General features: G+C 36.3%; 1 protein-coding gene across 1 annotated transcript in view; it reads right to left on the bottom strand.

Moving 5' to 3' along the window:
• The window catches only part of LOC149045660 (protein sidekick-1-like), a 51,220-nt gene that overhangs the window by 4,954 nt on the left and 20,315 nt on the right, over positions 1-25,951 (bottom strand). Inside the window, exons 4-7 of the mRNA XM_089205938.1 lie at positions 2,597-2,668; positions 1,272-1,421; positions 921-1,166; positions 555-803 (exon numbers count right to left, since the gene is read on the bottom strand). Of these exons, the coding sequence (XP_089062064.1) occupies positions 555-803; positions 921-1,166; positions 1,272-1,421; positions 2,597-2,668 (717 nt within the window). The remainder of the gene's footprint in view (positions 1-554; positions 804-920; positions 1,167-1,271; positions 1,422-2,596; positions 2,669-25,951) is intronic.

The raw sequence follows: 25,951 nt of genomic DNA, 5'->3' as shown, positions 1-25,951 counted from the left end.
TACAAGTTCATGACGACGTAACAGCGGGATTATTTTCATGTATTTCTTTGCAGTTTTGGTCGCTGATTTTTCAAATTTCAACTCAATGAAAATTTTACATGGATGTTTCTCTTTCCAACTTCAGTAATAAATACTTAAATAATAATGCACTGCTAGCCACTTCGACATTTTTGCACCTCTAAAATGGTATATGAATCGTGACTTGTCAGCCATTGATATTTAAGAAGCAGAAAAAAGGTAATTCAAAAATTTCAACGGACTTTTATAATAGATGCATCGACAAAATATGATGATATCTATAAAGTGAAAATTAATTACATGTCTGATCACGAATTTCATTTACATTTGATATATAAGTTGACAAGTTCTCGCTCTTTAAATGTTATCATCAATTTAGTACTTTTTAAAATTATTTTTAATCAATTTTGAAACTTTTGTGGTTTCAAGTCCTTAAATTGCATTTGGTATCATAGAAACAATTTTATCCTCATCCAACCAAAGATCTAAATTGATTATCGACTCAAGTTCTTTCTATATGTAAATGAGAACCGTACCTCCCGCCACTTCGATCCAGAAAGTTGAGTTTTTGCTTCCTTCGCTGTTTTTGGCGCTGCAGGTGTATGGACCAGAGTCTTTCAATCTTGCTTGGCGAATCGTGAGAATGTTGTTGTTACCGAGACTCACCCCATCCTTAGTCCAGAGTATCTCGGGTGTAGGGAAACCGCTTAGAGAGCAAATAAACTGAAGCAACGAGTTATAGGCAACCGACTGATTCTTGAGCTCAGTATTAATTTCAGGAGGACCTGGACATAGAATTCAAAAGTACAATTCAAAAAAGGTGAAAGTACAAAAAAAAAGAAAAAAAAACGTCAGAAGATAAGAAGAGCAACTGAAGGAAACAAAATGAAGTCAACGTTTACCTGTGACTGTAATATGAAAAGCTGATTCACTTTTCCCTTCACTGTTGTTAGCGCTGCATGTGTATTGACCGGCATCTCCATAACTCACTCGATTAATTGTGAGAGTGTTGTTGTGACCAAGATTCACCCCATCTTTAGTCCAGAGTATCTCAGGTGTAGGGAAACCGCTTAGAGAGCAAATGAACTGAAGCGACGAGTTATAGGCAACCGACTGATTCTTGAGCTCAGGATTAATTTCAGGAGGACCTGGGCATAGAAGTAACGAACACAATTCAAAAAAGGTGAAAGTTTGAAAAGAACAACAGAAAATGAGAAGAGCAACAGAACGAAAATAAGTAAGTCAATATTTACCTGTAACTGTAACATGAAAAGCTGCTTCATTTTTCCCTTCACTGTTTTTAGCGCTGCATGTGTATTGACCAGCATCGCCATAAGTCACTCGATTAATCGTGAGCATGTTCCTGGTATCAAGTAACTTTCCATCTTTTGTCCAGTTTACCTCTGGTTTAGGAAAACCCCTCACGAAGCATTGAATTTGAAGTGTTGAATGTAATTTGACAGACTTCTCTCGCCGAGAATTTATTTCAGGAGGACCTTTTTAATTTTAAAGAGGAAAATAATGATTTATATAAAACGTGATCCCCATTCCCTTCCCCTCTACTTCTTTTTAAACGTCGTTCACAATCTTAGTGCAACTGTCTTTCTCTCCTTAACTCTCCCCTGCCGTAAAAATCAAAGCTTTCAAACATGATTTTGTTACAGAGATTCACCCCATCTTTAGTCCAGAGTATCTCAGGTGTAGGGAAACCGCCTAGAGAGCAAATAAACTGAAGCTTCGAGTTATAGGTAACCGACTGATTCTAGAGCTCAGTATTAATTTCAGGAGGCCCTGGGCATAGACTTCAAAAGTACAATTCAAAAAAGGTGAAAGTATGATAAAAAAGAAAAAGAAAGTCAGAAAATAAGAAGACAAAACGTAAATCTAGCACTTAATTGGTAATAATGAAACTCCTGCAGAAAAAATAAAATGTTTTTAATTCTGTGCGAGCCGTATATTTTTTTTCTTTTCACAAAGAAAAAGGGGGGTAAGTTTTCAAAATCTCTCAGGTCTTATCAACTAAGTTGAAAATGTAAAATGGCCACCGTAAAGATTCTCTAAGCTAACGTTTCGACCGTTAGCGCTTCTCAGAGCTAACGCTCGAAACGTCAAGTTTTTTTCATTTTTACGGTGGCCAATCCAAATTAACAACTCTGTTGGTAACACCAAAGTATATTAAACAAAGAGTTTGACGTTTGATAAAAGAACAGTTGAAAGATATCTGTGCAGCATTTTCTACCAACAATTGAGTCCTTTACTTTCTCCTCATACATAAAACCACTTACAGTTACAAGGCCGTGATTCCTGAGTTCTTGAGCAGTTAAATTCTGGAAGTACAGTTATCCAGATAATCTTTTAAAAGTAATAAACGGTTGGAGATTAAGTCATATTATTTCTAGTAAAGAACACATCCATTGGCAATAACTGCTGAAGGTTCCTGCTTAATTATCATTGCAATTTATGCATAAGAATTAATCCAATTGAACAAAAGCTTATAAATGCTGTATACGTTTTGGAAGTTGTAAAACGATGGCGAAAACCCGCCGCAAATTCTAAAAAACTCCCCCATGTCACTTACCGACTCTTTCCCGGTACTGACGGTTCTTGCACTCTTCGCAGGCGCCACTCCAAGATGACCACGCCATACAACCTTTAAAAACAATAAGTTGTGCGCAAAGAGTCATATGTCATATCATCACTCTACCTATGCTCTTTACTTCCTTTGTTGCATTAATCTGCAGCTTGTCATAAAGGATACCAAAATACGTAATTATTATCTTCTATATCGCAGTTTCTAATTTCCAGAGAGACTTTGAACTAGCATCTCCAACTTAAAAAGGATTGATGGCTTGAAGCTTATAAATCACCCAGCTTACAGTTCCTTATATACTTATTAGCATCTTTGGTGTTCTCTCAACATCTGTCAGGGATTTATCATGTTATAAGCCAGGGAGAGTGAAACTGTTTTCTGTTGCTCAAATGGATGACTGTGCAAAAATTTTAAAAGAAACAAACCAGGATTTTTAACGATTTCAATTTTTAATTTTCTACTTTATTGTAAAAGTTCCACCAGTATATGGCGGAAGCCTGAAACGTTGAAATTCAATTGTTGTAACAATAAAAAGTTTTATTTCTATGCAAAATCTTTGTCCACACATCCAATGATCAACAGAGAAGAGTATCCTGTCTGAATCCCTCTACTGAGATCCATTCGTTGATAAATGATAGTTCAAGCATGGCTACTTACAGTCTGTTATATCAGTTAGGATGAGGATGTTTGGTGAACATGAAAAGAAAGATTCACATTCAGTGAGTAAGTAAGTGGCTTAAAATAGCGTTGGAATACTTGACTAACACATCATAAGCTTAACTAACAAACTGAACTCATCGCACTCACCCGCTTATGATCGGAAAGAACGCCGTGAAAGAGAAAAAAAATTTTGAAAAGATGTTAATCCATTTATCTATTCATTTGTTTATTTGAACCAACCAGTTTGTTTGGTACGTCAATATTTTACATTGAAATCGACAATTATGTAAGAGATTTTGTTAAATCAAACAAACAATCAGCCAATTATGACTGATGTCTGATGATAATTATACAAATATCGTTTATTACAGAACTTGGGTATTGATTTTATACTAGTACTGTCCACATCAGTAAAATCGTTTGGATAGTAACATTATAACATTAACAGCTATCACTAACTGCCATTGATACATACGCAGATAATTCTTTGCTATTTACGATTGCGATTTGCTGATCAGTAATCAGCCGGTGCAGAGAGTCAGTAGTGTATATTAAGCCACAGGAGAGTTCTTTATTTATAGGAACGGATGATATTGATGATTACCTTCCAATTTGGCTGGACAGAAAAGGAGAGATAAGAAAGGAGGAGCAGTTAATGATCTAATAACATAGCTTAAGTTATGAAATAACAATTCATCATAAAATTCTACCCCCCCCCCTTTTTTTTTTTTCAGGAAAGGAATTAGGTTCCAGTACTTTCTCAACAAATGGAAAGCGAGCATTAGCGCCTAAATTTACATTTCCCAGAGAAGGATGTGATGTTGGAAAAAGATTCTCCGAAAACTTAAGAGAAAATTATCAAGGATGGGTTGCATTTCTAACTTTCTGTTGAACCTCGTTCACGCCGGTTTCGCGTTAAGGGTTTGACTGATTTTATGCGTGGTATGACCAACCCTTGAATTACTTGTGTTAAACTTCGTTTTACTTCTGTTCTGCGTTTGTCAGGTCTTATAATGATCCTATGGTAGACACCGTGAACTTTTTTGTTTGCGGTCTTGGACGAGATTCAGTCGTTATCAGGAAGTAGAGAAAGTTAGCATTGCTAAATCGAATGTTCCTCGTCAGCTGTTACCAGCAGATCACAGGATGAGGGACCAGTCATGGAAGTCTTTATCAATAAAAATGTACCGAAAGCACGAGTTGAGATCAAAATTCAAAATAAAGCATAAAAGTAGACTTAAAACACACTGATGACATGGATGTCAGCGTAAATTTCATTGGCTGAAACTGTATTATTAATAATACATGTAAGAGAAAGCGATTTCCAATGGGGATTTCAGAAGTAATCCTTTATAACATCGGAGTTTTGTTACGCCTCGTCCTGCACTACAGCTTCTCAGCAAATTTGATTTCACATGATCTCGTGCGTTTTCCAGTCCTGGATGCCAAATGTTTGCTTTGAATATGAGATTCTTGAGGCTCAATGATTTTTCGTTGTTCTGATTCGCTGTGGTGATAACCTAGCTTTGTTTTTACAACACTTAATCGACATACACTCCGAAAAAAGTAAACAATTCATACGCGGTCCGGTTGTAAATAGGATCTTAGGTACTAAAGGAAAATTTAATTGTCTTTAGCATGATTATCAAGAATAAGAATTGCGCGAGATAAACTTAATTCAACTTACCAGCTGAGTGATCGCAGAAGTGGCATGTAAATAAAAGTTATAACAAAAATAAAATTAAAACGTACATCTGTTGCTCAAAAGATTCATTTGTTTATTGAGAAATGCTATGCACTTTTTCTTTCGTTAATCACCCGTACTTTAGTTAAATATGTTAACCTAAATGTACTGTGAAGGTGCCATGCAAATAGATATGCTTTAAATCATAGCGAAACATGTACTTACGTTCTAATCGTTTTTCACAGTTGCCAAGGCCAAGGAATAAGAAAAAAAAATACATCAAGAACAGAAAAATAAATAAAATGAAAGTAATTAACTGCTAAGAGAGTTGATATTCATTAATCAGTCGGCTAAGACCTCTGCTCAACAAATAATTCTGATATGAAACTATTTTCATGATTATGGCTTTCATTCTTATAATTAGTTTCCAGTAACTAACACCTCAATTTTACAGTCTACTAGAGACGACATTAAATCTTTTCGTAAACTGAGCCACTGAATCAAAATCTGATCCTTATCTACTTATGGTTCACACTGAATATATATTTTCACAAGAGCCTAGTTCAAAACGACTTCAACAAGTTTCCAACCATAAGTTAGGAAGCAAGGCGAATATCAGAATGCCATGTTTATTGATGATTATAATTTCTCATCCATAATAATATCAATAAAACGAAATTGTAGCTTTCATTATTACAAAAGTAAGCGACAGTGACACAAATATGTTACATGACTGTTACTGCAGTAGTGAAAAGACATGTAAAATCCGCCAAATAACTATAAAAAGAAGACATACTTACGATCTATTTGCCCGTTAAGGTAGGAAATAAGAAAAAGAGATATGTTAGTGATGCACATTTGTTATTGCCTACATTGTTCTTCAGTTTGATAACGTTAAGTAAAAGTGTCTTGTTAATGGAACAGCCAATAGTATGACTACGCATTATATTACACTTGCCACAACTGTTGGGTATTTCAATGGTTGCCATGTTGGCAGTCAGTGGGGAAGTCTGACCAGATAAGAGTCTTCAACATGCTGTCAGCCACCAATAGTAAAAAGGACATTTTGCCAAAGTATAACTCTTGGCCGAAATCAAAAATATTAATTGGGGCGAAAACTATACCGCTTCATTGTAAGTAAAGCGTTTTTCTTTTACAAATCTACTCTTTCGCAAAAATGATGATAATTCTGAAGAGAGTCTAACACATGATGACTGTCGAATAGTACCTGGTTTGTTAGAAATGTGAAAATGAATGACAAAAAGTAAAGAAAAAGCTACTTACGACCTGTTATGTCAATGAGACGTTGGTGAACCAGATGGAAAAGAAGAGAAAACGAATCAACTCAAATCCACTATCAGTTTAAAGCCGTTGTGAGATACTGTGAACTAATTGACTGAGTAGGAGGGCAGGACGGGAAAATATTTGGCTCGAGGTCATGACGTACGGACCGAGCACAGCACAGAGGTTCGAGTGCCATGACCGAGAGCCAAATATTTCCCATCCAGCCCGACCTAACACAGTCATTACGCATTTTATCGTACGAATTTTTAGTGTTAGAAATTTCGAATTTTTTTTTCTTAAATACTACGCGATAGACCGGCGCGCGCGGAATAACCACAAAAACGATTCTACAATTAACACTTTTCCTTTCTGTCCTAGAACAGGAAACTCACATTTCATCGAAAAACGTGGCATTTGTTTCCAGTTGTACTCTCTGTTGTCACTCATTTTTGGCCAGAAAAGGGGACAATGCTTTTCATTTCAATATTTTTTGCCCAAGTGTACTAGGGCCGGGCGGCTTTTTCCGGACCGGGAGCCCGTTTCTTTGGGTTCTGGTAACTTAACGGGCCCGTAAAGCTGTTCTGCTTTCCTTTACGAGGTTTCAAAAGCTTAAAAATTCTACAATGAAACTATTAGCTAAAGAATCAAAATGGAATGCTAAGGTTGTCAGGCCGCTTCTCTCTTCCTAAAATTTTGATTTTAAAATATTGCCTCGAGCCCGTCAAGTTACTGGGCATTTCGAGAAACTGGCGCCGGCTCACAACAACAAGTCCGGCCCTACACACATCAGCTTTTCTATGGAATTGCGCGAGCTGTGCCAGACGGGCCATATGATAAAATCGATTAATGCGAATTAATTTATGCCCTTGAGCATATTTTCAGGCACCAAGAGATTATAATATCTTGCAGACACATGAGGTTATAAGCTGGACACAAGAAATAGTAATTAGTATACAATCTCTTGCGGACAGCGATAAATGAACCACTTCGACGTCTGCGAAAACGACTGATGTTCTATAATAAAATAATAAAGCGACACTGCTTTCGCTGCCAAAAAAGGAAACAAAAGATAACAATAGATACTAACTTACTTTTAAAGGAAAAATAACTTATAATTATGTTTGATATACCTCGCAAAGGTAAGAGAGTCAAAGCATTTTGAATTGAACAGAATAAAAGAAAAGGGCTTCGGTTGTTTAATTTTCACTTTTTTTGACGTTTTGCTCAATAACATGATCTATGTATGAACTAAAATAATTTCTTACCCGCTAAATTGTCCACAAACCATGATTTCACAGAGGAAAGAGCAACAGAAATAAATTGTTAGTTGAATTTGAGTGTTTCATAAAAAAATAATAATACTAAGGCAACAAATTGATGCTTTTAAATACTTTTGTGTAAGAAAACAAAATTCTATTAAATATAGAGTTTTGTTTTCTTTCACCGTATTGAATAACTTAGTTTATGAGTTGCTTAGAGTTTAAACGTACCGAAAGGCCAATGATCGCAAAAGGAAAAAGGCAAATACCACTACACAATGAAACTTTCCTACGTGAGTGATTTTCTACTTTTCTAACTAAAAGATTGAACATGCCGTGCGTAGGTTGTTTAACTCACCCTGAAGTGCTCTAAGCAAAGATATGTTATGCAAAATATAAATTCTAGACAAGATGAATTGTAACTGGATTTTCACATACTAAGCGATCATCTGAGTGAAATTTTCTGCGTGAGCAGAATTTAACACTCAAGTTTCAAATTAAAAAAATTCAGTAACGGTTCGAACTGCGCTTTCTTTTGCTGATCACGAGAAGAAACTATGTGTAACGGCTGCCACGCCTTTGCTACCGAACATTGATTTCTCATAAGTTTGTTTCGTGTTAAACGTGTTAAACCGCAATAGTGACGTTACTGTTTGTCCGTTAGGGACGTGATCTTTAAGTTCCACCCAGAACCGCATTTTAGTTATCTTGCGTTGGGCTAACGATAAGACGTGTTTATCGAAAAGCGCCCTTTTGCCCACCTTATCTCGAAGTTCGTTTTGGTCAAACCTTAACAAGCGGGACTGTTATGTTATGCTTATGTTCTTTCTCTTCGTACTTGTTTGAACATCTAGTCTTTCGGTAGTTTCGCCCAGTTTTTTATACCAGTTTCTTTGAAACTTTCTAACACGTGGCTTACGTTGTTCATGCTTTGTTAGTAAGCCGCTCGTTTTTTCTCACTCGGTTAATAGTTTTGTTAGAATTCGTTTTATCCTTGAAGATAGTCTTTCGTGAGTTTGTTTTAGAGTTTTAGCTAGTCTTTTGGGATCTTGCTTTTATATCGGAATGATTGGAATGTCGGTCCGTATCTTAGAATTTAGCTTAGCTTCTTCCTTATAATTTCATATTTCAGTTTACGATAAGTACTTGGATACCTCGACTACGCTGATAAAACGATTCAAGTCTTTTCGGAAAATATATCCTCGCTTTATAGTGCGTCTTCACCAGCGAAACTCATAGTTGTCGTTGAAATTTGCTTCGCTTGTGTCGGCCGCTACACTATGCGTCTTAAGCACTCGAAATTTCAACTTACTGAAAAGAAGATCTGAACTGGTCAGAAAATGTCGCACAATTTTTTTCGCGAAAATTATAGAGACAGTAAACAAACTAGAACACGTATTACATTTAGTCAATGAAACTCATTTAGAGGTTACGAACAGGCAGAAAGCAAATTTTGCACTACATTTCACTTGTTAGTTACATTTAATATCAAAATAGATATTCAACTTGCCTCAAGCAATTCCAATCCTATAGAAAACATTATCTTAACTAATAGCTACTTAGAAGGAATGAAAATTTTACTTACTCTCTAATTTCCCAAATTTGGGTCAATGCGCAATATTTAAAGGAAAATACAGAAAGAAAGAAAAGGAAGTAAGTACACCAGAGTACAAACGCAATTTGATGAATACCTATAATCATTAAATACAACCCCCCAAAAAGGAAATTTTAATCTTCAGATGTTTTGTGAAGTTAATTGCATGATAGCAATCAAAACTTATACTTTTTCGCATAATGTTTAACACTGTCTGTGCTATTCTGAGAGCAAGAAAGTAAACACAACTTGAATTGTTTCTTAATGTAATGTATGGTAAAAACCTTTAAATATTTACTCTTCTCGAAATACAATTACTCGACTCGACTTGTTTGTAGCAATTTTATTTAGTCAGTAACAATCATTACGCTAATAACTATTAAGTGCCGCTCTCGCTAAGAAGGGTCCTCTCAACTTCCTGTTGGGAAAAAGTTTTCTTTTATTTTTTACCCATGGAAAGGGTTTAGGACACATGTCTCAAAAATAGTTTAGTTGTTCTCCAATTCTCTTTTTTTGGGTCGCTAGAAGCCAAAAATGATTTTTGGCTAGTACACCCGTGTGGACAGCGATCGAAAGTGAAAATTTCACAGATTTTGTCCAGCGCGCAGCGACTGCAATAATATAGCTCACGCAATTCTATCTTCCTACAAGTTACAAGGTGCCTTTAATCAGTTCAATGAGAAAATATGGAAACTTCAGCAGAAATATTTTTCATACAACTCTTATTCATTCGACCTTTATTTGCATATCAAAATTCACCAATTTGTACGAAAGAATTCTCAAAATGCAGGCGTTAATCGGGCTAAAAGATTGCCACATGAGTATATCCGTAGCTTTCATTCACCAACATCTTAAAGACAACGCAAATCCACGTGTTTGCTTAATTGCGCTCTTGTGAATGATCGTTTTCATAATTCTGAAACTCGACCAAGATCTCCTTTCGACCGATCAAACTTCGTTTGTTTATCCTCTACGTTGAGGATTTCAGGTTTTCATAACAACTGAATGAAGAATAGATGCCGAGTTGTCCTAAAATGTTGCGTAAACGTGATCGGTCGTAACGCTTGCGCACTTGGGTGACTTACAAAGTAGACAAAGGTGATCGGAAGGCGCCTTCGAGATAGTTTTCATTGAAATATCTGGTCATGAACTACGCACAGTGTGGAGAAGATCAAAATTAAAGAATAAAATTTGGCACTCTAGTCATTAGAGACATATCGCGTCGCTTAAAAGGGCCCACAAACAAGTCGAAATACGTTACAGTTTTATTTACCAAAACAACATGCATACACTCGGAAAGAATTTTCGCATTTTCTCCCGAGATTTTGCACACGGAACGCGATGAACTAGCCCTCCTTTCTAAAAATCTTTTTCCATCATTAATGATTTTACGGTGTTATGGACCACAACGGTTTTGACCGACAAACTCGACGTTTCTCTGCGACCATCAAAATCAACTGGACAAACCCAGCATGATGTATTGCGTGACGTGATCGTGCAATTTTTCCCTTGTCAGATGACCTACATCGAGGAACCAAAATTTGATAATGTAACGAATTAGAATCAAAAGCTATTAAAATGGACTTACGAATTTCAAATTTTTTACTAAGAATCTTATCTTTTGAAATATTTGCTTGATTCATAGAAAGCAAAGATTGTTGTGGCTGCGGATATTTCAGCCCTGATTTCTATGAGTACAATTCTATGGCCTCGAAACGGAAAATAAAACAGATATTTATATGTTCTAAACATTGGAACTGCTGGAAAACACTGGAAATGTAGTAAAAGTATTTTTGAGCATCCAGAGCACAATGGAAAAAGTGAGGTAGTGTAAGGAGACTGAATGTTCAACGCCATTTGTCGTAAAAACTACCACCAGCTTGTTATTGAATTGACTAAAATTTATCAAGAAGGCTTTTACTTCCTTTTGTTGCAAAACTCGTGGGTTTTAGAACTTTGAAACGACGTACGATAAATCCTGGCAACTAGAATTTGAGTCCATTAGCAAAATATGCCGGCTGGTCTCATGAGCAGATCAAGCCTTGAGGAAAAAAATTGACAGAATTGAAATTTTTAAACGGATGCAGAAATCGAGACAACAATTTGTCATGACAATTTTTCCTTTGATTTTGTTAGGAGAATTCTGGTTTTGTCTATTCGTGCAGATAGACCAGAGAGGCCCTTACGAATCAATTTTTAGCTCGCATTCGAGAAATTGAAAATATATTACTCGTGTGATCCGACTACAACTATAAATCCGAAAACTTCGAAAACATCTCCAGTCAGCCTGGCTTTCTTTCACAGCCTCACATTTTCCCTTTTGCTCTGGGTGCCAACAAGTACTTTCACCGCATTTCCAATGTTTCCGAAAGTGTTCCCGTGTGTAAAACATTTCGATATAACTGTTTTATTTTTTCCATATTGGGACCAAAATGACCGGACCAAAACAAATTTAACTTGTACTCGAGGATTTCGCTGGATTGCTGGTAGTACTTCAAATGACTCGATACGACGTCTCGGTATTCTGGGAGAGAAATCAGGACTTAAATACCCGCGTCCAAAACAATCTTTGCTTTTCATGAATCAAGTAAACATTTTAAAGGATAACATTTTCAGTAAAATGTAAAATTCTTCAGTCCATTTTAATAACCTTCGATTCCAATGCGTTACATTAACTAATTTTGGTTCATGTCATGATCATGTCACGTAATACATTTTTAGAAAGGAGGGCTAGTTCATCGCGTATCGTGTGCAAAATCTCGGGAGAAACTGCAAGAATTCTTTCTAAGGGTATGCGTGTTGTTTTGGTAAATAACACTGTAACGTATCTCAACTTGTTTGTGGGCCCTTTTAAGCAACGCGATATGTCTCTAATGACTAGAGTGCCAAACTTTATTCTTTAATTTTGATCTCCTCCACACTGTGCGTAGTTCATGACCTGATATTTCAACGAAAATTGTCTCGAAGGCGCCTTCCGATCACCTTTGTCTACTTTGTAAGTCACGCAAGCGCGCAAGCGTTACGACCGATCACCTTTACGCAAAGTTGTAGGACAACTCGGCATCTATTCTCCATTCAGTTGTTATGAAAACCTGAAATCCTCAACGTAGAGGATAAACAAACGAAGTTTGAACGGTCAAAAGGAGATCTTGGTCGAGTTTCAGAATTGTGCAAACGATCATTCACAATAGTGCAATTGAGCAAACACGTGGATTTGTGTTGTCTTTAAGATGTTGGTGGATAAAAACTACAGATATACCCGTGGGTTTGTGGCAATCAGTGACCTCGTTAGTGTATAAACTACACACAAATATACTATTTTAGCCCGATTAACGCCTGCATTTTGAGAATTCTTTCGTGCAATTTGGTGAATTTTGATATGCAAATAAAGGTCGAAGCGAAGGTTCTCCTCTGATCACGCTTGTATGAAAAATATTTCAGCTGAAGTTTCCATACTTTCCCTGTGAACTGATTGAAGGCACCCTGTAACTTGTCGCAAGATAGAATTGCGTGAGCTATATTATTGCTGTCGCTGGACAAAATCTGTGAATTCGATCGCTGTCCACACGGGTGTACTGGCGAAAAATCACTTTTGGCCTGTGGCGACGCTAAAAAAGAATTGGAGAACTACTGTACTATTTTTGAAACATGTGTCCTTAACCCTTTTCATGGGCAAAAAGTAAAAGAACACTTTTTCCCGACGGGAAGTCGAGAGGACCACTCTTAGCGAAAGCGGCACTTAAGCGACCAAAACACTACTTTCTTTCTGGTTTGTCAAATGAGGGATAATGCACCAGATTAAAACGAAAGTGAAGAAAAAAATATTAAAGAAAGTAAAGGCACTAAAGTATGTATTGACCAAAAACTATAAACAGTCAATAAAACTCGATTATCAATCACGAACAGGCAGGCAAATCTCGTGCCTCGTTTCACTTGTTGAGCAGTGTCAATCTAGATATTCCACTTGTCTCGCGCAATTTAAATGTAAGAGAAACCATTTAATTTATACCAATTTACTTAGACGTTTACCATTATCTTTATCAATGACAAGATAAAACTATTAGACAACGAAAACGTTACTTACTATCTGATTTGACAAGTGGGGGCCAATGCACCAGATAAAAAGGAAAAAGAAGAAAACCAATTAAGAAAGTAAACGCTTTAAGGCAAAAACTACAATTAGTTTATAACAAAGAATTATCAAATGCAACACGAAAAAGATATATCTCACTATTTATGCGTTTTGTATCGCAAAGTGCTCTTTAATAATCGGGGCGTGGTACCCTCAATTAAATAAAAAGGAAAAAGCAACAGAAGGTGGAAGGTGAAAAAGCGAAACAAAGACTGAATTTAATTAGTAAAACCCAGATATCGATGAAAAATAGTGAATTGAATTTTGGCCCTTTAAAGCGAGGTGTACTAGTATCATATGGGAAGCATTCTTTTTTATTTCATTGGAAAGTCCCATCGGCTATTTTGAGATCTACAAAGTAGATAAAACTTATCCCCAATATGGGTTATCCCCAAGTTGCCCAAATGAAAGGGAAATCAAACAGAGAAAAAGTAAGGGAATTAGAAAATGATATAAAACAAGCTAAAGAGAAAAAAATTGTAATAGTTATAAATATTTCGTAACAGGACTTCGTTTCGCCTGATTCTGTCTAAAATCATCGTCATAATTGACAAATGGGACTGCGCGCGTTCGCGCGTTCGTGCTATGATTACGGATCGAATTAGAATCCACCAAATCAAGTTCTAGCTTTTTCCTTACAAAATGACAACAGCAGTTTGCCAAATTTTTGAGAACGTTGCTACTAGAAAAGAAAAACCGACCACCTCAGTGACAGCGTGGGCCAATGCATCAAGACAGGAGTTGAATTACATTGAAAGAACACGATCTGATCGACAAGAGGCACAAAAGTAGAAAGCGCGGGAAATTTTCGGCCATATCGTTAGGGAGTAACAGGGCTGGCAAAAGCCGTGGTTGGTGAAAATGAAACTTATTCGGATTTTACTTGAATATTTTGATTAAAAGAACATAAAAAAGTGAGGGCGCGCTGTATCGTTTGCAAATCATAGTGCTCTGAAAGAAAAATATGAAATGGTTCTTCAGAAAGAGCTTCTATAAGTCTGTCCACGTGAAGACCAGGCAGGCGTGACACATGCCATCTTACCGATTTCTTTCAAACTTTCACAGTTTGTGAGGGTCACTAAGTTATTATAGCATATAGAGTGGTTGGGACTTCCGGCTCATCCCTGGGATATAAAAGCCCGCATAATAAATCCCTGGGGTAAAAGGCTAAAATCAGCTCGAAAAATGCACTTTTAACCAGTCTCTCTCACATTAACAGAATGCGATGGATTTTACATCTACAAGTAATCAATGAAACTCAATTCTCAGTTACGAACAGGCAGGCATATTCCACTTGTTTCGAGCAAGTTAAATGTCATAGAAACCATGAACACCGATTTACTTAAACATTAACCATTATCTTTACTAATGACAAGAGAAAATTATTACACAACGAAAACGTTACTTACACCCTGATTTGACAAGTGAGGGTCAATGCAGCAGATTAAAAAGAAAATGATAAAAAACCAATCAAGAAAGTAAACACTCTAAAGCAAAAACTACAATTAGTTTATAACAGAATTATCAAATGCAACACGAAGAAGATATATCTTACCACTTATGTGTTTTTTATCACGTGCACAACGTGCACGATAATAATTGGGAAGTGGTAGCTTCAATCAAATAAAAAGGAATAAGAAACGAAAGATGGAAAGTAAAAAAGCAAAGGAACGACTAAATTCAATTAATAAAACCCAGATATCAGTGAAAAACCGGGAACTGAATTTCGTTCCTTTGAGGCGAGGCGTATTAGTACCACATGGGTATTATTCGTTCTTATTTCATTGTACTTAGTCCCATTACCATTATTTATTTTCTAGGGCTCACTGAACTCTGCCATTTTCCTTTCAAAATACAGATCTTGCAAGGGTCCATTTTGCAATGATGCTGCTGTGACTGTTGCCGCAATTAAGAAATTGTCTCCAAACTAAGCACAATAATACGTTTCCTGGTCTATGGAACTGTTGACAAACTTTTCGATGGAGGCAGCTGTATAAACAGCTTTACAGAAACTGGAAAACGACCCCAGCCCACTCGACTTCATAGTACTAGTACCAGGTCAGATCGCAGACCTCTTGACCCTGGAGATCTAAATATTTTCACTATAGCAGCAGTAACATTGAAGAAACACGATCTGATCGACAAGAAGCACAAAAGCAGAAAGCGCGGGAAATTTTCGGCCATATCGTTAGGGAGTAACAGGGCTAACACAAGCCGTGGTTAATGGAAATGAAACTTCCTTGGATTTTACTCAAAGAGTTCGATTCAAATAACATAAAAAAAGGTAGGGACGCTGTATCGTTTGCGAATCATAGTGCTCTGAAAGAAAAATATGAAATGGATCCTCAGAAAGAGCTTCTATTAGTCTGTCCACGTGAAGACCAGGCAGGCGTGGCACATGCCATCTTACCGATTTCTTTGAAACTTTCACATTTTGTGAGGGTCAATTAGTTATTAAGGAATACAGAGTGGTTCGGACTTCCGGCGCATTCCTGCGATATAAAGCCCCCACAATAAATCCCTGGGGGTAATAGGTTCAAATCAGCTCGAAAAATGCACTTTTAACGAGTCTCTCTCACACTAACAGAATGCGATGGATTTTAATCTGCCTCGTTTCTTTTGTTGAGCGGTGTCAATCTAGATATTCTACTGGTTTTGAGCAAGTTAAATGTAATAGAAACCATGAACACCGATTTACCTAAACATTAACCATTATCTTTACTAATGACAAGAGAAAATTATTACCCAACGAAAACGTTACTCACCATCTGATTTGGCAAGTGAGGGCCAATGCAGCAGATTAAAAAGAAAATGATAAAAACCAATCAAGAAAGTAAACACTCTAAAGCAAAAACTACAATTAGTTTATAACATAGAATTATCAAATGCAACACGAAGAAGATATATCTCATTATTGATGTGTTTTTTATCACAACGTGCACGATAATAATTGGGAAGTGGTAGCTTCAATCAAATAAAAAGGAATAAGAAACGAAAGAGGGAAAGTAAAAAAGCAAAGCAACGACTAAATTTAATTGATAAAACCCAGATATCAATGAGAAACCGGAAATTGAATTTTAGTTCCTTTGAGGCAAGGTGTATTAGTACCACATGGGAAGTATTTTTTCTTATTTCATTTACTTAGTCCCATTACCATTATTTATTTCCCAGGGATTACTGAACTCTGCCACTTTCCTTTCAAAATACAGATCTTGCAAGAGTCCATTTTGCAATGATCCTGCGGTGACTGTTGCCGCAATTAAAACATTGTCTCCGAACTAAGCACTATGATGCGTTTCGAGGTCTATGGAACTGTTGACAAACTTTTCGACCGAGGCAGCTGTATAAACAGCTTTACAGAAGCTGGAAAACGACTCCAGCCTACCCGACTTCAGGGTAATAGTACCAAGTCAGATCGCGGACCTCTTGACCCTGGAGATCTAAATACCTTTACTACAGCAGATCAATTCACTACCAGATAGTCGCAGTGACAACATCGAGAGGAAAAAAAACAATAGTTGTTCATCTAAACGGCGCTTTCACTCCGATGACAAACCGTGACCTTTCTTTCGTCTTAAGATACCACTCCCTTGAAAATATATGGATGATTAAGGGTAGGAAGGAAATCCATATGAACCAAATTAAGTTCTGGCTTTTCATTACAAAATGACAAAAGCAGTTTTCCAAATTTTGCTCTGATAGAAAAATATGAAATGGTTCCTCGAAAGGACCTTTTATCTCACGAGAACCACCTGCATTTTGATTTTCCTCCCTATTGTTGGACTAAGGAACACAAAAACTCGTCGACATAGGGTAAATAGACGAATGAGATAGACAACCACGCATAAGAACCAAATTCTTAAAAACCCTAGGACTAAGTAGCCTCGCTTTGATACAGCTTAACTCAGCCCGACCGAATAGTCAGGCATTTCCGCATTTGGTGTAGTACTTATCCAAAACTTGATAACTGGGGAAAGAAATAGAGTGTGGAGGACCACCTAAAACTTTTTATACAAAGTTGAAAGATCGTATTCATAAAGAACAGCCTATATTTTACTATTCCATTTTCGAATTTAAATCAGATTATGAGCCGCACAACTTCGATAAACATTTAGCTTCACGCCTTACTCTTCGAGAATTAAAAGAGAAACATTACGAACCGTCCAGTTTGAGTTTCTTCGTTCACACGAAACAGAAAAGAGATATACAAATCATTAAAAAAAACAGTAAGATGTACAAAGCATCTAAAGACTGGATCTAAACTCGACTTTGAATTTATAGTGACACTATGTCAAAAGCAAAGAAAAGAAAGTTTGAACTTACCTACGACAGGTGTGTCCATCATATTCATGGTTGTACAGAAATGAGAAAAAAAAAAGAATAGATAAATAGAAAAACAGCAAACTAACTGAAACGGGATTCCTACCAATTTATTCAAAATCCGAGAAAAAGCGAGAGTGAAATCTACTTGAACGCATTAGACTGTACCACCCACCTCGAGAAATAAAGGAGAAACATGACGAACCGTCGAGTTTAGATAGCTGATTTTGTACAAAGCATCTTAAGACTGGACATCAGCTTGACTTCGAAATTAGACAAACACTGACAAAAACATATAAAAGAAAACTGGCACTTACGCCTTCCTAATCATTCCATCGTGTACATGAAAATACAGGAAAGAAATAAAAAAGAATGAATAAATAAACAAAACAACCAAAAAAACAAACAAACTAAGGCAGAAATAATTCCTTCTAATATATATTCAAATTACGAGGAAAAGGAGAATGAAATCGTCTTGGATGCTTAGACTGCACCACCCACTTCGAGAAAAAAAAAATGACGAATATCAAGTTTTACTAACTTTGCATGCACAAAAATGAAATAAAACGCCTTGACATCTAATCCAACTCATTGGATTCATTCCAAAGGGCTCAACATAATTTTATTGCGTAGAAGGCTGAAATGTGTTTGAGTCAGTCAAACGGATATTGATCATAAAGATCAAATGAATCAATTCTGTACCCAAACTGGTCTTTTTCCCACACCAGGCCTGGATTCAAATTGTGCTGCTTATAAGATAACGCTTGTGGTCGAATATTAACCTGGACTTCATAGAGAGTGAGACTCAAAAGTAGGGGAAAAAGAGAAATACTCTATTTACTTACGTTCTGTAGTCCAACGCAGATTTCAAAGGGGGAAAAGAAGAGGAGAAATATTTTGACAAGTTACTCTTTGCTTAAGAATACATTTTATATTATTGCTTGCTTAATATTTTTGCCTGATTCGGAGCCATAACAATAACAAAGACACTAGCAATGTAACGCAACGAGCTGCAGAAGAAGATCGTCAATTGTCACTATCGCTTAAGAAAACGAATCCATAATTCAACCGTTAACAAAAAAGCCAAAGCAAAAAAAAAATGTGGTCATTTGATTGCCCACCGAAACAAAGTCAGCTGCCAAAGGACACTTTTTGGATTAGTCATTGTGCAAACTAAAACAATTTTAACATTTTATGAAATGCTGAGTACACTTACAAACATGAAGAGAAAAGATATCATTATCGAGTAGTCCTTAAAGAAGAATCTAACATGTATTTATCCACACGACTAGCATTCAGGGGAGTTGTAAGAAGAAGTATTTCCCAAGGAGGCTAATTAATGCGAAAGAGGTACTAAACTAAGCGAAGGACTCCACTAAGCGAATAGTTTGATGAAACTGACCTAAAGGATAATCTAATTACTCGTAGCGTCCTATTGTATGCCTACGAACTTTTAAGGAATCAAAGTGCTCGCATTGAAAATTGTATTATTCCCTGATGTCCAGGGGGTCGAAAGTGTATCTAGAATAATCATTATGGGAGAAATTTAAATGTTTTTAGAGGTCTTAGGAACGACGAGTTAACCATTTGCGGAATACCAGAAATAAAGACCGATTGTAATTTACAATTAATTTAGTGTCAGGATGGGGGATATACTGATCCCATTTCCAAAATGTTTATCTTAATACCATCTCCACCCAGTGTTTTCCCAATTTAAGTGACACAGTTCTTATCAGTCCCATTCCCTCAACCGCTAAAAGGGAGTTACTCCACTAGACGCATTTGGGCGTGTACTCAGGCGCTCGTAACGGGGAGTTCTGATCACTATCTACACACAACTTTCACTCTAATCAAAACCATAACAAAATTCTCCAACGTGATTGGTTGTCACCAGCCCGATCTAAGCACTAACAGGACAGTGGACACGTCATGCCTGTGTAAGTGGACAGTAAGCGATGTTGTCGCGCATTTCGCCGAGTTAATTGTTGTTTTATTAATGAAAACGTACTGAGGATGTCTATTTTCCCTCTCAAATTTTGTCATCGTTCTGACTAATTGTAAACAGGAATTCATGTCGTCCAATTCTATCTGTGATTATACTCGTAATTAACAAATCCGACTCCCGCTGCGCGGTCTTCCGATTCTGATAACCACTCGTATGGTTACAGACCGAATTGGACTCCACTCAGTCCTATTTCCATTATTTATTGCCCATGTATGAATTACATAAGGCAAGTTAAAAACGTGTGGAAGGTATGTGGAAGAGTTATCACTTCCACACAGCTGAGTAACTTCACATATTTTTCTAATAGTTCTTGAACGTTTGGTGTGAAATACTTGCACTCACACTTGTTCCTTACATTCTTGACAGCGATTTGAAAATGAATCTACCCCACTACGGAGCGCCTAAGTAAAACGTGTTACAGATCAAAGTTCGTTTTGATGATTAACGTAAAAACCGCTTACCCACTTGATATATCCGGTAAGATTGAGGGAGAAAAAGAAATAAAGAAGCAGAATTAGTGTTTTAAAATTACAGCTAACTTCAAAACATTTTTGGCATGTACAAACGTTAGAATGCCTGTGATTCGCGTAAATAAATAAAATGGTGGGTACTTACCGCCTGGAGATTAATTTCATTTTGAAAAATAGAGAGAAATAATGATAAAAGAAAATATTGTTAGTATTGAATGCAAAAACTTATGAACTAATATATATTTCTAACTACCGCTTTATCTAAATTTTAAGGTATGAAAGTTCCATGCGCACCATTTAGAACAACATGGTCTATTCTTAGTGTTACCTAATTTTCTGCATTTCAGAAATTCGCTATGTTGCTTTAATAAAGCTGCCAATAGTTTCATTGATTGGGAAAACTTTAAAATGATTCATTAATGATACAAATTTAAGTGATAAGAACCATTGTAAGTATTACTACTCTATTATTAATCATAACATAGCTCACTGACTTATCAGTCAAACATTGCATAGTGATGTACTAAAACCATTATTTAAAGACTTTATTGCAAAGAATTCCATGATATGTTCACAAACATTCTTTTGCTTCACTAAATATAATATCACAAGTGAAAAACGGTACAGAAAGACAATGAAATTCAACTTTGTATCTATAAATTCAAATCTCTGAAAACACGACTCAGAGGAAAATAAATTTAGTTGAATTGAGCTCAACTTACAGCAAGACCAAGTATGAAATAAAATTGAGTAGTGTAGTAGATGGGTTCTTTCGCACTGATAAGTTTGTGTAGCGTAAGGTTTTTCAATTCAGGTAATTAAAATGTATACATATCCAAGTTGATCTCTACGCAAATACTAACAAAATGCCTATTTTAGATAAAATTGAGTTGAAGCTGAAAGCAAGATCAACGAGTGGATAAACGTACAGAACACAATAAATAGATACTTACAAACTGTTGAGAATCAGGTGAAATGAAAGAAAAGATACAAAAGTAAATTAATGCTCTCTTGCCTTATGATTTTAGCGTGGTATGCTACGATCTGCCCTAATTAGACTACTATCAGGTGATTTTTTTCCCTTTTTCGACGATACAAGCGAAGAAATCATTGATCATAGTTGTCACTGAGGATGTCCTGGGCTAACCTGGTTTAATTGGATCGCTTTCATGACATTTGTTTATTTATTTTTTTTAATTTCGTTTCAGTTTTTACGGTTTAGTTGGATTACACTCAGGCTGCAGTTTTTTTTGTTTTTTTGGTTTTGTTTTTGATTTTAGTGTTCACTCTCGATTAATGATCTTCTTCATTTGGTACTAAGTTGTAATACTCCTGCTCCTTAAAAGATAAAAATTATGAAATAAACCGTTGACTATTTTCTTTTTTCTAAAGTGATAAAGGACCAATAGGTTTGTTTGTTTGTTTGTTTGTATGGTTTCTATGGGGGGGGGGGAGGGGGGAGAAAGGGGGGAGAGAGAGGAAACATTTAAGTGGCGATCTCTTAAAGAGCGGTCTAAGGCATTTCACATCGGAAAAAAAAAGTTTTGCCTCTAACTTTCCCCATTAAAACTTTGAATTGAGCTGAACAGCAAGACCGACGAATGGATATTCTTTTTTTACAATTTTGATCCTCAAATGAGTTGTCTAAATAAACTCCATATCTAAATGAGTGAACATATCACTTTTCGTGAGGGAACCAGGAAAGCTGTGTTACGGTCTAGTTTTTACCATTCGTCATGATGTGAAGAAAGACAAGAAAGAGGAAACCGTTAACCTTCAGTTTCATTGAAGAGGCCTGGATCTGCAGAACAGGCGCAATTTTTCAGTGTTTTTCGGTCAAACGGAGGCAAGCGCGAGGCGAGCGCGAGAGTGAGTCACGCGCGAGAGGAGGAGTAAAAAATAAAACCACTAAAACACACCTGAGTGAATAGCTAGGGAGGTTATGATTAGAATTAAAATACTTAAAAATATGTCAGAATCATTGTTCTTGTAACTTCCAAGCTAGGTCCAGCGGCCAGAAATTTATGTCACAAACACAACGTAAGACTAATTTAATTTTAGTTTCATATCAGTTTTTAAAAAAAAAATGATAAGTATTTAAATTGGATTTGATGCAAATTCTTGTCAAAGGCCTATTTTAAAAGAAATAGGATTGATCTTACAACAAGAACAGGGAATGGATAAACAAACGTAGCGCAATAAGTAGATACTTATAGGCTGTTGAGCATCAGTCGACATGAAAGAAAGAAAACAACAATTGTTCAGTCAAGTGTTGTTAATAATTTTAGTTTAGTAATCATTAACTTACATCCCCAAGGATCAAGAAAAGGCCAGTAAAGCTGTGTTCGTTCCAATTCGGATTATTATCAGGCAATATTTTCCACAGCTTTCACTCTCGACTAACTCTGAGAAAAACCTCCTTATCTGAATGTTGATGTGTTTATAAAAAAAGTTTGTTTTTACAATCCGTTTTGATATGAAGAAAGACAAGAAAGAAGAAACGATGAACCTTAGTTTCATTGAGAAAGCCTGAATCTGCAGAACAGGCGCAATTTTTTAGCGTTTTTCGGTCAAACGGAGGTAAGCGTGAGGCGAGCGCGAGAGCGAGTCACACGCGCGAGAGGAGGAGTAAAAAATAACAAAAAGCCACCAAAAAACACCTGTACGCCTATGTACACCAAGATAGAAAACCCACGAAAAACATTTTGAGAATAGTGAATAGCTAGGGAAGTTATTACTAGAATTAAAATATTTTTAAAATATGTCAGAATCATTAAAAAAAAAAAGGAATCCGGTCTCAGGGTCCTTTTCCTTTTTTTAATAACAAAATGGAACACCCCTCATGTAAAATGAAGCTTATTATTTCTTATTGTTCTTGTAACTTCAAAGCTACCTCCAACAAAATTACTCAGCTGCCCGAAACTTATGTGACAAGCGACAAACACAACGTAAGACTAATTTAATTTTAGTCACATATCAATTTAAAAAAAAAAATTATAAGTATTCAAATTGGATTTTATGCAAATACTAGTCAAAGGCCTATTTTAAAAGAAATAGGATTGATCTTAAACAACAAGATCAGGGAATGGATAAACATACATAGCACAATAAGTAGATACTTACAGTCTATTGAGCATCAGTTGACGTGAAAGAAAAAAAACAACAATTGTTCAGTGAAGTGTCGTTAATAGTTTAAGCTTAGTAATCATTAACTTACATCCCCAGGGATAAGGCCAGTACAGCTGTTCTCATTCCAATTCGGATCATTATCAGGCAATATTTTCCAAGGCTTTTACTCTCAACTAACTCCGAGAATAACCTCCTTATCTGAATGTTGTTGTGGTTATAAAAAAAAGTTTGTTTTTACCATCCATTTTGATATGAAGAAAGACAAGAAAGAGGAAACCATTAACCCTTAGTTTCATTGAGGAGGCCTGGATCTACCGAAGAGGCGCAATTTTTCAGCATTTTTCGGTCAAACGGAGGCAAGCATAAGCCGAGCACGAGAGCGAGTCACGCGCGAGAGGAGGAGTGAAAAATAAAACCACGAGAATCATTAAAAAAAAAAGGAATCCGGTCTCAGGGCCCTTTTCCTTTTTTTTAATAACAAGATGGAACACCCTCATGTAAAATATAGCTTATTTTTGCTTATTGTTCTTGTAACTTCCAAGATAGCTCCAACAAAATTACTCAGCGGCCAGAAACTTATGTGACAAATGACAAACACAACGTAAGATTAATTTAATTTTAGTCACATATCAGTTTTAAAAAAAATGGTAAGTATTTAAATTGGATTTTATGCAAATACTAGTCAAAGGCCTATTTTAAAAGAAATAAAATTGATCTTAAACAACAAGATCAGGGAATGGATAAACATACGTCGCACAATAAGTAGATACTTACTCACTGTTGAGCATCAGTTGATGTGAGAGAAAGAAAACAACAACTGTTCAGTGAAGTGTTGTAAATAATTTTATCTTAGTAATCATTCACTTACATCTCCCGGGCGAAGGCCAGTAAAGCTGTGTTCGTTCCAATTCGGATTATTATCAGGCAATATTTTCCACAGCTTTTACTCTCGACTAACTCCGAGAAAAACCTCCTTATCTAAATGTTGATGTGGTTATAAAAAAATTTTCTTTTTACAATGCGTTTTAATATGAAGAAAGACAAGAAAGAGGAAACCATGAACCCTTAAATTCATTGAGGAGGTCTGGATCTGCAGAACAGGCGCAATTTTTCAGCGTTTTTCGGTCGAGCGGAGGCAAGCGCGAGGCGAGCGCGAGAGCGAGTCACGTGCGAGAGGAGGAGTGAAAAATAAAACCACGATAAAACACCTGTACCCATATGAAAAAGAAAAAAAGGAATCCGGTCTCAGGGTCCTTTTCCTTTTTTTAATAACAAAATGGAACACCCTCATGTAAAATGTAGCTTATTATTTCTTATTGCTCCTGTAACTTCCAAGCTACTTCCAACAAAATTACTCAGCTGCCCGAAGAAATAAAATTGATCTAAAACAACAAGATCAGGGAATGGATAAACATACGTAGCACAATAAGTAGATACTTACTCCCTGTTGAGCACCAGTTGACGTGAAACAAAGAAAACAATAACTGTTCAGTGAAGTGTTGTTAATATTTTTATCTTAATAATCATTCACTTACATCTCCCGGGAGAAGGCCAGTATATCTAAATGTTGATGTGGTTGTAAAAAAATTTTCTTTTTACAATGCGTTTTAATATGAAGAAAGACAAGAAAGAGGAAACCATGAACCCTTAGTTTCATTGAGGAGGTCTGGATCTGCAAAACAGGCGCAATTTTTCAGCGTTTTTCGGTCGAGCGGAGGCAAGCGTGAGGCGAGCGCGAGAGCGAGTCACCTGCGAGAGGAGGAGTGAAAAATAAAACCACGATAAAACACCTGTACCCCTATGAAAAAGAAAAAAAGGAATCCGGTCTCAGGGCCCTTTTCCTTTTTTTTAACAAAATTGAACACCCTCATGTAAAATGTAGCTTATTATTTCTTATTGTTCTTGTAACTTCCAAGATAGCTCCAACAAAATTACTCAGCTGCCCAAAACTTATGTGACAAGTGACAAACACAACGTAAGATTAATCTAATTTTAATTACATATCAGTTTTAAAAAAAATGATAAGTATTCAAATTGGATTTTATGCAGATACTAGTCAAAGGCCTATTTTAAAAGAAATAGGATTGATCTTACAACAAGAACAGGGAATGGATAAACAAACGTAGCGCAATAAATAGATACTTACAGTCTGTTGAGCATCAGTTGACATGAAAGAAAGAAAACAACAACTGTTCAGTGAAGTGTTGTTAATAATTTTAACTTTGTAATCATTAACTTACATTCCCAAGGAAAAGGCCAGTAAAGCCGTGTTCGTTCCAATTCGGATCATCTTCAGGCAATATTTTCCACAGCTTTTACTCTCGACTAACTCCGAGAAAAACCTCCTTACCTGAATGTTGATGTGATTGTAAAAAAAAGTTCGTTTTTACCATCCGTTTTGATATGAACAAAGACAAGAAAGAGGAAACCATGAACCCTTCCATTAAGGAGGCCTGGATCTGCAGAACAGGCGCAGTTTTTCAGCATTTTTCGGTCGAATGGAGGCAAGTGCGAGGCGAGCGCGAGAGCGAGTCACGCACGAGGGGAGGAGTGAAAAAAAAAAAAAACCCACGCAAAAACACCTGTACCCCTATGCACACCAAGATAGAAAAACCACAAAAAACATTTCGAGAATAGTGAATAGCTAGAGAGGTTATGATTTGACTTAAAATACTTTAAAAAAATGTGGGAATCATTAAAAAAAAAAAAAAGGAATTCGATGTCAGGGCCCTTTTCCTTTTTACAATAGCAAAATGGAACACCCTCATATAAAATGTAGCTTATTATTTCTTATTGTTCTTATAAA

Source organism: Pocillopora damicornis, chromosome 5, assembly GCF_964200805.1.
Source record: "Pocillopora damicornis chromosome 5, jaPocDami1.2, whole genome shotgun sequence".
Classification (NCBI taxonomy): domain Eukaryota; kingdom Metazoa; phylum Cnidaria; class Anthozoa; order Scleractinia; family Pocilloporidae; genus Pocillopora; species Pocillopora damicornis.
This window is presented reverse-complemented; position numbering and strand designations above follow the sequence as displayed.